This window comes from Meleagris gallopavo, chromosome 2, assembly GCF_905368555.1.
Source record: "Meleagris gallopavo chromosome 2, MGAL_WU_HG_1.1, whole genome shotgun sequence".
Taxonomy (NCBI): domain Eukaryota; kingdom Metazoa; phylum Chordata; class Aves; order Galliformes; family Phasianidae; genus Meleagris; species Meleagris gallopavo.
Window position 1 is genome coordinate 11,834,184 of NC_139405.1, and position 12,600 is coordinate 11,846,783.

General features: G+C 45.0%; 1 protein-coding gene across 2 annotated transcripts in view; it reads right to left on the reverse strand.

Moving 5' to 3' along the window:
* Positions 1-2,028: 2,028 nt before the first annotated feature.
* The window catches only part of COQ8A (coenzyme Q8A), a 34,426-nt gene continuing 23,854 nt past the window's right edge, over positions 2,029-12,600 (reverse strand). For both annotated transcript variants that reach the window (XM_085218912.1, XM_085218913.1), the window contains exons 7-15: positions 11,272-11,357; positions 10,041-10,181; positions 9,051-9,132; positions 7,612-7,705; positions 6,637-6,778; positions 5,041-5,148; positions 4,803-4,868; positions 3,908-3,994; positions 2,029-3,466 (exon numbers count right to left, since the gene is read on the reverse strand). In XM_085218912.1, coding sequence (XP_085075038.1) covers positions 3,173-3,466; positions 3,908-3,994; positions 4,803-4,868; positions 5,041-5,148; positions 6,637-6,778; positions 7,612-7,705; positions 9,051-9,132; positions 10,041-10,181; positions 11,272-11,357 — 1,100 coding nt within the window. In that variant the 3' untranslated portion in view covers positions 2,029-3,172. The remainder of the gene's footprint in view (positions 3,467-3,907; positions 3,995-4,802; positions 4,869-5,040; positions 5,149-6,636; positions 6,779-7,611; positions 7,706-9,050; positions 9,133-10,040; positions 10,182-11,271; positions 11,358-12,600) is intronic.

The window sequence follows — 12,600 nt, forward strand, 5'->3', positions numbered from 1 at the left end:
TCTTTTTTCTTCTCATACCTCTGCTTTAGCTTTGAGGAGGTGATGTAATTGTGTTTTTGAAAATTTAATGGGCTTATTTAATGCATCTGCATGAGGACACAGGGAAGAAAAGTAGCGGATGTGCAATTCTATTCAGCTTATTACCTTTCAGAAAAACTTACCCAAACCCTTATGTTTTTTGCTGTAGCTTGGTGGAACACTGCCTATTCCTTGCGCTGTGACCTGTGCAGTCACCTTTGGTTCCACAGTACATGGCAGTGGGCCTTCTGTTGTCGAGGCATTAGAGAAGTAGAAAGTGAGCTGTGCGTTAGGGGCCCTGTTCATCTCCCAGCACTCATTTTCTGTCTTGATGCAATACACAGGTTGAGTAAAAGAAGTCTGTACAGCACTGCTACCATGTAGCTTCACAAAAGCAAATGTAACCTCTGGTTTGCCCTGTGGAACTAAGAACTGTTTCTGCAAGAGGAACTTTCTGGAACTTACAAGTTTGCTGCAGCAGAGGAACATTCATACCCATGCCCTGCTTGCTCAAGCAAATTCACTAGCAGCATCGAGCAAGCAGCAGTGATATGATGGTCTTGCTCCTTGAAAAATGTCATGACTCCTTTGACTTCAAGCCAGAGCACAGCATTTCTTGCTCTGTTATACTCTGAAGCAATTCATCATCTCACAAAACTCTGGCCAAATCTGCAGAAATTATTAAGGCTTTTGGAACGTGCACAAAAGGCCAGGAGAAGTAGGGCCTGAGCTCTCCTTAGCTCTCCTAATAAGGGAACAGCTCACCTTCCGCTGCTTGTTATCCTTAAGGCAAATGCAAAACAACTCCATTGTTCATTCTTTAACAAACAGTCTCTCTCTAGGGAAGGGAATTGTTTGCTGGGAATTAAACACTCGTGCCCCAGCATGGCATCCAGAGCTGTAGTCACACAGATACTGCATAGCAAATCTCACTAGCTGTGCCTGCTGGAAAAATTGAACAGTAATGCAGTTGTGTGTTTTTGGTTGTTTTTTTTTTTTTTTGTCTTCCTCACAAGCAAGTCTTCTAAGCATGCTAGCTGTCAGTCTTCAGGGGCAGAAGCTTTGCTCTGAAGCTTACCTAGCCCAAGGCATGACAGCTTTTTGTACTTTGCTTCTTAAGCTCTAATGTAAGCATTAATATGTTAAACAATTCCAACGTTTTTTACAGCTGCAAGGTGTAGATCCAGAAGAAACTACTAACTACATCATGTAGATCAGAACCCAAAGCACCAAGATAAGCTACTCCACTAAAGTTAAGCAGCTTTATGCCAAATGATTATTTCGCTGAATAGCAGAGTTCATACTTCTCAAAGGATTAGGACTTACCCAAGGAGGACTTTCAGTACTGAATCTTTCTGAAACAAAGTCTTAAATGAAGCAGATACATGTTTATGGTCGTGGAAGAAAGGTAATGCAATAACCTGTTCCCTTATTTCTTAGCTCCTGAGAGAGGCTGTACATTCACTTACCTATTCTTTACCTCTGGAAGCATCAGAGGTAAGGATTTCTCAGTGTACCAAAATCTAAGATCATACAACCCTTTGGCATCCTGGGCTGCATTAACTCAATAGGATCAGCGGAGTCTGCTGCTGAGGACACCTGCCTTACTAGCACCAGGTAAGCATCAACTCTGCCACTTTTTTCACAAGTGGGAGAAGGGCAAAAATACCCATGTCCAGAATACTTGTAAGAGTGGAAAGGGAAAAACAAACAAAACAAGTCTTGCTAGGGATTTTTAGTGTGCAGGCAGATGTTCAGGCTGGCATTGCTCTGGCTCCTGGTAACCTTATTAGCACCACTGTTAGCATGTGACAGAGCTGCAGTGAAAAGATGAAGGAATAAACAGGCTACAGATGATTTTGCAATGGTCACAACAACTTGTGGAACCAAAAAACACAACAGGAAGGCATTTGGAAGCTTCCCCTTCTCCTCTGCTGCTTATTCCACAGAATAGCACCTGGGTCAATTGGGTACTCGTTACTCCAACAGAAGACAGAAAAACTGCAGGCCCACCGCACAAGCACTTGTTTATTGAAATCAGAACTCGTACAGGTACAGGGCTTTGTACAAAAATCTAAGAAAGTTTGCTAGCTTGACTTCAATAGTTGAAAATTGTGCGTCTGGTTTTAAATGTGTCATATCAGCAAAAGCTTGAAATCTTCACGAGAGACAGGAGGTGTTTGGCTGCCTTGCCATAAGCTTTGCATTACCAGAAAACAGCCACAAAGACAGACTCACTTGTTAGTTAAGAGTCCAGCAAGCAATCAGTGTCAGAGATGGAACTTATCTAACTCAATATCAGGAAAAATGATACCTACCAGACAGCGAAGAAACCCACTATCTGTGCTGAGATATAGTACTGTTGGTTAAGCGTTTGTCTCCCAGAACCAAAGACTGTGAGAGTATGCCTGTGTCTGTGTGTGTGTATGTGTGTGTGTGTTTAAAAAATCTTGGCACTCAATTCTCAGACTTCTTTTTAAATGTTTCCTATGTTTGTTTTGCAAGCCAAAAAGGAGCAGAAAGCTTAAAACCTCATGCTATACACACACACACACACACACACACACACACACACGTACACCCCTTGTATTAAATCAGTGTCAGTAAAATCCAGGGGGGTTCTTGGAGTGCCACCACGACTTACAAAACCAGGGCAAAAGGGGGGGGACCTCGTGGTAGGGGTACACCTTGGTATTTCATTCTATAATGAAAACTACTTGAATTCCACCTTATCAAGAAAGAATGAAGGTTTTTTTTAAAAACAAGTATTTCTGGGGAAAGAATTACCAACGGGTTTCAGTACTGAATTCCACTCTTGCTCTCCTTCACCTACCCATTATAAAACCCGATCACAATCAGCCACCATCACAATGTTAAAAATGTATTCAAGGTAGTTGGCTGGTGCCTTGAAACAGTACAGAAGCACTTGAGCTATTTTCCTGCAAGCTGCAGACTGTACTGGCAGTCTTAGTGTAGGATAGACAGAACATGAAAGAACAAACTTTGTCCTCATGAAATGCACGCTTGGCTTCCAAGGCACAGGCTGCTGCATCTTAAGAGGATGGAGAGCTACAACGGAACACATGGGAGGCTAGAACGCTCTTTGCAAGGCGCAAACCGTGCCCTCAGAACAAGGTACATTAGTTCATTCTTACTAATCCTCTGGCTTCTTGCCCCTACTGCTCCAATATTTGCTGTATGCCTCTTTGAACATGTTTTTGCAAGGAATTTTGGCCTTCAGTTTGGTGCAGATAAGGAAAGAACCCCCCATCTTCCGATGAAGAGAGTAGGTCTCTTCTGGTGGAGGAACAAGCCGATGCTTCAGCATGACTGGAATTAAACCATGGATCTTTTCAGTGGTGCTTTGGTTGCCAAAATCAAAAGGTTCTTCAGATGCAAAAGCCTCTCCCAGGATGAGGACAGCGTTTAAGTGGGCATCTTCCATTTCCTGCATAAAGTAAAGAGGCACAAATAGCATCACTGAATATCTTAAAGATCAGAGAGGAAAAAAAGAAATGCTAGTACTAACAACTGCAGCTTAGAGAAATACCTAGCTATACCCACAATGAATATGGGCCCCAGATCCTGACAGACCAATCAACAGGTGTTTAATGTAGCTTCAAGCAACTGTTCAGCCACAAGACTGCGGCAGCATCAGCACCTGCAAGGTCGTGCCAGGGGATAAAGAGAGGAGGGAACTGCGGGATATCACTGTGGCTCTTGCTGTCATATGAAATGGGAGAACAAGAGCTGAAGCACTTTTTGTCCTCCTCCCTCAGCCCAGGAACAGGGCTTTCACTCCACCGTCAAGAAATTGTAAAAGTTAAAGACCTGCATTCTTCAAACCTTTCACTGCCCATCACTAAAAGCAGATGCTTCACCTCCATACCTTGACTTCATAGCCAGTGAGGAATTTCATTTCAATGGACTTCTTCAGTACTCTCTCTCTGTCCATGTCAGCAGCTGCCTTGATTACCTGAATAGGAACATCACTTTCAGGAGATCTGGATGATAACTGACACGTTTTCAGACTACAGTCTCACTTTTTTGCCTCTATTCCCCTTTTTTAGGGGTCTGCACATTGACCAGTCTAAGAGCTACTGAAAAGAAGATGCAGCTAGTGGCTCTGCAAAGCTTTCTCCTGTAACTGTACACAGGCCAGAGAACATAAAAGATAAAAAAAGCTGCATGGCCAATCACTTGATCACTGCAAAAATACAATAGAACTAACTGTGAGAAGCTTTAGGTGAGGTCTGCTGGCCCCTGCAGTTCAATTTAGCAAATGCAGAAAAAGGTGATCAAGAAGGAAGCACACGTGACTGCAGAAATTTGCAAGTCTGTGACAGGAAAAGACAGTGAACAGAACAAGCAATTCCTGCGCACCCTCATATAAAAAAAAACTAAAAAAAAAAAAAAAAAAAAAAATCAATGAATTCCAAGTGAGTGAGTGAGAAAAGGGCATGCCCTTCCAGACACTCTGCTCCCTAACTCCCCTGGTAAGCAGCATTATAGTCCTCCACATTTGTCATTTAGTTTAAACATCAGAATACTGGAAGCCAGAGGTTTGCAGCAGACATGCATAAGGCACGGGACAAAATTAAGGGATAAAACCGGAACAGAGATTTCATCTCCATCCCTTCTTCCCTCCACAACTGAAAGCAGATTCAAATACAAACACAAAGTGGTACAGCTAAGAGAAATGAACTTTGGAAATACTCCTAAGAACCCCAGTGCAGCATTCTAAGAGACACTGCAACATTCTAAGATACACTGCAAGTTCTCACCTCGATGTAAACATCGGTGAACTTCTCATCAAACCCTCGTGTTGCTCCAAAGTCCAGCAGAGCCACCTGGAAATGGACAAACCTTTTTGTATTACAGCACCAACCACTTAAGGAAAGCCTGTCATCAGAAGACACCCAACACATTCAGGAACTCATAAAACTTTGGGAGGGGGGGAACAATCAAGAACTGGTGAAAAGCAGCTCTTGTACAGGCAGAAGGGGTGCTGCCTGAACTTACCTTGTGCAGCTGTGGGTCATAGAAGAAGTTGGACCAGTTCGGATCAGTCTGCATGTACCTGAACTCAAACAGCTCCCGCAGACACAGAACCAGAATGTTGTGACAAATCTTGAAAATCAGAGTAAGAAAAAGTCAGCTGGGTGGAAGGCCTATTCGCACATGTAATTCACAGCACACATTATTAGCACATAAGGAACGCATCTCCACACTGGCAGAAACTATCTGCTTCATACTGCAAAACTCCTGAATTTGCTGAGGTTGCCTCTCAGGAGTGTCTTTACTGTGCAAGAATGGGTGCAGCAGCAGAGGTGAGGAACACAGCAGGGTATTACAGCCTACCCTGTAATAGCCCTGAAGAGCGTGCCAAAGTGAAGCCAGCATGGCTCACAGGACTCAAGATGCCATGTTCCGCAGCATTTTGAGTTAAAGGTGCAAAAGAACCTAAAAGAGGAGAACCTCTTCCTTTAAAGCTACTCAACAATGTACAGAGCTAGGTCCATCCAAACCATTAAGGGAGAAGCAGCAAGCAGACAGCTTGGGCCTGGCAGGCATAGGGGGCAGCAAGAACAGTAGTTTCCAGAAAGCCCACAACTGTATTACATACAGCAAAGCTTCCATGTGAGGATTTTTAAGCTACAGCCTAAGAACTGCCAGCCTCATTGTGACTGTCTTCCAGCAAAGCACTGCTTTCAAAAGAGAGAAGAGCAGCAAATGCAAGCCAGGCCCTGTTACAAGATGTTGCTGTTTGGGTCAGAAGGCCACACCAATCACTTCAGTTCATCACTTAAAGGAAAAAAGCTGTACCACCCCAGGTCATAGCCTGCTAAACTGTTAAAAGTAGCCCTGATGATGTAGCAGCCCATTCAAGAGGACAAGCAGCTCAGGGATCACAGGCAACCAGCTCTGGCATAATATCAAGCCCACTGTGGTGCACTTTTCCCCAGTGACCTGCTAACAGCTGGTAACTCACACCAAGGCAAAAAAAACAAAAACAACACAACCAAACCCATATCCAAATACCAGGATAGTTATTTCTGCTACTAGAGCAGCTGCTTCTCCTACAACAGTACTCCAGTCCCTTGCTATATTCAGCACCAATGCCTGGCCAGGACCACATCCTTGCTCCTTTTTACTGCAAGGTACTCTTCCAGCAGACCTCAGCCCCAGAGGTGATACCCAGCCATTTGGGTGTGGGGGGAAGTAGAGATACTTCTGCACTCTTACCCAAGAAAACAACTGAAAAACAAAATCTTTCTTCCCCCGGCTGGCAATTGCTCCCAGGCTTAGGGTCATCTGAGAGAAACAGCAGCTAGAAGTTACTCAGGCTACCTTTCCTTCACCTACCCTTGCCACTCACCCTCTTCAAACTGCTCCCTGTGCACAACTGCCAGTGCCTGTAAGGTCTAAATCAGCCTAGGGAAAGCTCCCAAATTCACTACACAGAAAGCTTTTGAGAGACTCCAGGCAATTGCTGACTCCAGCCCTGCATTATACTTCTCAGAGTTTGCCCTCCCACAAACCCTCAGACTCCCACTCAGCAGGGAGGCCCCAGCCGTGCTTCTCTGAGCGAGGTGAAAAGAGACCACCCAACAGTACCTCATTTCGGATCTCCTGGCTCAGCCCTACAGCTTGATCCAAGGGGAAGCCAGACACCAGCTCTGTGGTCAGGACATGTTTGCTGCACAGCTCATCCACTACTCTTGGAACGTAAAAGAAGGGGTGGTCTTTCAGCAGCTCCCTAGGACGTGGAGAAAGGAGAGAGAAAGGTTAGGAGTGCCATGAGCACGCAAGTCCCTCTGCAACACCTTGCACAACACACAGCCCCTTCATGCAACCTATGGCAGCATTGCTGCACACTCCTCACACCCTGGCTGCAGCTGCCAGGGGACGTTTTGCTCAACAGATACAATAAGGATCAAGTCACCAGGAGCCACCCAGTTACAGCTGCTGATGACTCCTGAGGTCACATCATCTGCTGAAGCAGCAGCATTAGGACACTGAGGGCACTGGGCTCCTTTGCTCAACCTACTCCACTTCAGAGCAAGACTACATTTACAGAAGAAACTGTGAGAGAGAAAGAGAGCAAGCTGTGCCACAGGAACAGTTCTGCAGGGGGCAAAGCCTGCCTGCAGCAGCACTCCCAGGTCCAGGCTTAGTGTAAAAGCAATCTGTATGCCAGCACTGTAATGAGAAAAGGGAGCAGCCAGTGCTGGTGACAATAATTGCTGTGAGAGGGCTGAACTGAAAACACTCCTAGATGAAAGAGAATCTTGCCATAGTTACAACAGTACTGCAGCCTGGTCTCAAGAGTTACTACAGTACCTTCATGCTGAAAAAGAGGACACCTGGTGCCTGCTGCATCCCCTAGCTCCAATATTCAGCAACAGTTCAGCTAAATGAAAACATACCTAGCTGAGAAGAGGTGGTAACACAAGGGGTCACGAGCACAGACTATTCCCTTGTGTCCCTAGGGCATGCAATTCACCTCCCATTTGTCCCTGAAGTTAAGGCACCTCTCTGCATTTCACATGCACACGCAGAGAAAGGTTGAAGGCACTGATGTGAACGTACTGGAATTTCTTCGCACAGGCAGCTTCTCTCTGGTAGTCACACTCCAGGGCCAGCTCTCTGCTCAGGACTTCAATCAAGTGCTCAGGGAACAAACCTTAAAAGCCAAACAGCAGAAAATAAAGAAAGCTTAGGGGGACAGAAAGAAAAACAGCTCCTCAGATTAAGCTTGCCAGAGCTGCAGCTGAGGAACAGCCTGCCACCCAGCCAGCTCTGGGCTGTAGAGTGGAAGAAGCCCCAAAGACCAACATGCATTTTCAAGTTAATACAAGTTCTGCATGTAATCCCAGGCTGTGGCAAAGCAGCTAATGCATAGCAGTGTAAATTCACACTGTGCTTGTACAGCCAGACCCACCTCTTTCACTCTCCCACCCTTAACCCAAGCTGCTTGTTCCTGCTGTTGTACTCAGGGCAGCTCTGGTGTGTGCTGACAAGGCTCCGCAGTGAGACACATCAAGGAGCAGAAACACCCAAAAACCAGCCTTGGCAAATGCAAGAAAAACAAATACAAAAACAAAACAAAAAACCCTCCAGTGTCTGCCTGCAGCTAGGAGCACTGCATAAAAACAGTCACGTGACTACACGTGAGCTGCAGCAGCGCATGGCCAGGGCCTGAACTGCCAAATCTGGAACTTCCCAGACTTGGAGGTGGAAAACCCAACTGTGCCTTGGGTCAGACACAGCTTGAACTACAGCTTCTGCAGGCTCTGCCCAGTCACCATAGAGGAACTGTCACTTTGTCAGCACGCAGCCTGGTTTAAGGGCAACATTTGTACAGTCCTGCTGAGATTTACAGCTGCTGCACATGGTGTGGGGGAAGAAAAGCATTCACTCCTGAAAAATGAGTGTACTCAAGTGCTGAAACTTCGAGATATGCCCAGTTCAGCATTTACACCTCTCCACAACTCTGGGATAAGCAGAGAATGACAGGCAGAGGGCTACAGAAAACACAGGGAAGAATGAGTTCTGCCAGCTGTGCCAGAAAATAACAGGGACAAAGCATGACTACATGTCAACACTGCCATGCTTCAAGCCTAGAAAGCCATCAAAAGTGAGTATACCCAGACACTTCAGACTTTGCAAAGAGTACCTTGACTATAAAGAGCAAACAGACAAAAGCACTTGACTTTCTGTGTGCATGCATTTTTTTTGTCATGCTCATGCACGCATAAACAACAAACAGGTGAACTTCCCATCCCATTGAGTGATGCAGTGGCAGCTCTGCATTTGGAGAGGGAAGTGAAGTATAGCAGTTGGCCCTGCATCCACAGCCACTACATTCTGCTTTCTGTAAGAAATCACCTCCTAGAGAGACTAAGGAGTTCTAGATTCTTTCCACTGTTTCCTCTCTCCAGTGTATGGAGAGAAGCAGGCAAGATGCAGTTTGAAAGGTGTTGGCAGATCTCAACATGTACCAGAGGAACAAAATTGGGTCTTTTTACCTTCAGGCAGAATATTGCTCATGCTCAGGACAGTCATCAGGTTATTAACATCGCTGTTAATGCTCTGGGCAACTCCAGGGTACTGCAGAACAGAATTGAAAATTACAGTGTTGAGACTAGGTAAACTCAGGGAATCTAGTTTTACAGGGTAAGATAAAATTGACTCTCAGCTCAACATGAACTGAATCTCTATACAGCCATCTACAGCCCACAAATATACGACGGCATACTTCTTTAACAGCTTGTTTAGAGCCCAGCATCTAAAATGGGTCACAGAGAGCCCGGGTGACATTTACCCCTGGCAAACAGAACAACCTCTCAGTTCCACTGACATGGAATCTTTAACCTAAGAAAGAAATCCTGAGTCATGAAACCCAGCAACACACAAATCCCTTAGAAACACAAATCCCAGTGGCAGCAGTCAGCCATTTCCCTAACACAGCTGAAAGCACATGTCACTGATAGCACCAGAGTGTTTCACGCATAGCAGCACAGCAAACAATGAGACCTCAGCCCATTTCTGGCAAAGGTTCCTACTCCTGTTTTTTTTCACCTAGTCTGTAAAGATGTGAGACAGCCTATACTGTTGTGGAGCAGAATGCACATTGGTGCCACTTTCCATTGCTACTGCCTTGGCGTAACTTCAGAGATCACTCTGGACAGAACTAGTTTGAAAAAAAGCTTCTTCTCAAGGCCTGTGTGCATCCCAGAGACAGGGCCAACCCATGGAGCAGGTAGGACCCTTACACACAGCATTAGCAGGTATAATCAATCCCTCACCACCATTAGCCCCACACTGCAGAGATGTGTGAGAGGTCATCTAGGCTCAGAGAGTGCCCCAAACTAATTCTGCTGGAATCAGGGTATGACACTGCTGGATCCAAGTTTCATTTGTATGAAAATGTTTATTTAGCAGTAAACATATTTATGCAACTCCACTGCCTATCTGAGGAGCACAAGCAAGAGAAGAGGCTGGTCTGTAAAGCTCACCTGAATTTTCATAGCAACTTCTTTTCCATTTTTTAAGCGTGCCAGGTGAACCTGACCAATTGAAGCAGCAGCAAAAGGGCGTTCTTCAAAGGATTCCAGTTTGTCTCTCCAGTTGGGGCCAAGGTCATTGTTCAGCGTTTTCTACAAATGGAAGGAAAGCATTAGGAGACAGAAGGCAAGGATTTAAGGTTTTTTTTGTTTGAAGTCATGTTCCTCTAAGGTTACTTGCACTGAGTACCTACACTCTGCTTTCTAGATTGCCCTCTCTTCCTCCCACTGAGCATACAATTGCATGGAGTGGTCCAGCCAGCAGTGGTTTCCCCTCACTAGACAGATTCTGAGTAAATCTACTTGAGGCTGTGTTACTGTGGCCAAAAGAGCAGTATCCTGAGCACAAACACCACAGTCTTAGGAATAAAAGTGGCCTTCTTCTTGGGGCCACTTGTTATCTTCCAGAGAATGAGCAAGGAGTTAGATATTGTTTCTCTTCCATCATGACGAGCTGATCAGAAGCAAGCCAGGCATGCAAGAAATGACTCTCTCTAAAGGCAATATTGAAAATTAAACACCACAACTTGCATTAACAGCTTTTTTGTTACACTGCCAGACTGCCATGCTTAGGTGCTGGCTCTGCTCAGTGTCTTTCAGAAGGAAAGTAGTACTGGCAACTGCTTTTGCATTACCCTTCACATCTTAATTATCCAAGAGAGGGAGAGAAAGAGAACATCTACAAAAGGAAAGCAAACAGCTTGCTTCATTCAAACTCTTCTTGAAGCTGGGTTAGATATAACCAAAAAGACAAAATTGCCAAAATTTCCATTAGACTAAGACTTGCGAGTTTGTTTTTAAAACAGGATTTAGGCAATTCTAAACACTGGTTTAAACACCCACGAGAAAGAAAGAGAGGCTATATTAAATAAGACCCACATGTTCATATTTGTATGCAACTTCGTGTTTCACTAACATGGCCTCAGGAAATAAGCCACATTTTTCCTTTGCCTAGAGCTATATTTCTATGTATGGGAGAGAAATAGCAGCACATAGTTGAGATTAGGAATCAGATGTCACCAACAATTGAAAAAAAAAATATATATATATGCAACCTTTACTGAGGGAGTACTCTTACAAAAATACTTGTCAGCCTCCCCCACCGGGGTATGTAACAGATGACATTTATTCTGTTATTGCCCCTCCTACCCAGTAAGCAGGAAGGAACAGGAATATTCCTTACCATCATCTGCTTTATTGGCATGAAGTCGGCACTCTGACGTACGCGCTCAAAAATCCTCTGGAGGTGTGGATTGATGAAGGCATCATCTGCCGAGGGGAAAAGCAAACAACAGTCAGTGCAGGCACTGCATTCTCCAGTTGTTCTTCAGCACACAAAGTAACAGACGCCTGCAGTTCAACAAGTCAGGTTCTCCTGTCCCCAAGCACAGGATCCAGTGATGGTTATGAAAGTAATTCTAGTTCAGAAATAGCATGCCCACAAGTGAACCCTTAGGCAGACCTCCTGAAGCATCACACCTCTGGAAATGAGCCAAACACAAGTCCTGCACGCACGCAGCAAGAGAGGAAAAACTACTCGTTCCTTCTCACTTCCATCAAAAACTGCATATTACCTGAAATTCTCCTAGGCTCATCTCCTGCTGCAGCTAGAGGAAGTTTCTGGACCCTCTCCCCCAGTCAACAATGAAAAGACAAAATATGAATACACCAGAAAACACGCTGAGAAACCTCTTATACTTTGGAATCACACATCTGTTGTCATGATGGTCACTGTCCAGGTTGGGAGAAGTCACAGATCTCACACATCCAGTAGCAGCTCCACCAGGAGCAATGGGCAGCTCTGCACAGCACAGAGGCTTTTGCTACAATGGCAGGTTGCATAACCCCAAAGAGCAAAGTGCTCTGCCCAAGCCTGTCATCTGCCAGCCGTACAGCATTCAGACAGGATGCCATGTCGTGGCATAGATTACAGAAGAAACCTTCTGGAGAGTCATTCCAATGACCCCATGTTCACGGTGTGGTTTAATCCAATTCATTCCAAGGGGCAGCAGTTTCTCTAGAAAGCTGTGCAATATTAAAACACCACTTACGCAAGTGCTGGACTCAGAAGAGTAACCACTGTTCAGCATCTGCTTTTGTAAACAATTCAAATGAAAAGCAGCTACACTGACAGAGAAGACAACTAAAAGTGACTTGTTTTGTCAGTGAAAATTTAGCAAACATATTTTTACCTTTGTAAGAAAGCATGGGAGAAGAGGGGGTCTTGAAAGATTGGCCCTCTCCCTCAAGCAAAAGGCTTCTACAACAGAGAAAGCCACCTGCCCTGGCAAACATTTGGTTCCATTAAGACTTGTAGAGGAATGAGATTTCCCTGCTGCTCTCCCAGCTCTGGAAACAAGCCCTGGCTACCAGCCTTACTTTTGAGAACCTGCATGTATGTTTCTGATATTCATGTGAAAGTGCATCATTGATTTGCATTTACAAATACACGTTTAGCTGTAAGCCTATCCCAGGAAACAAACAGCCACTTTAAGAGCACTGCCCACTCTCC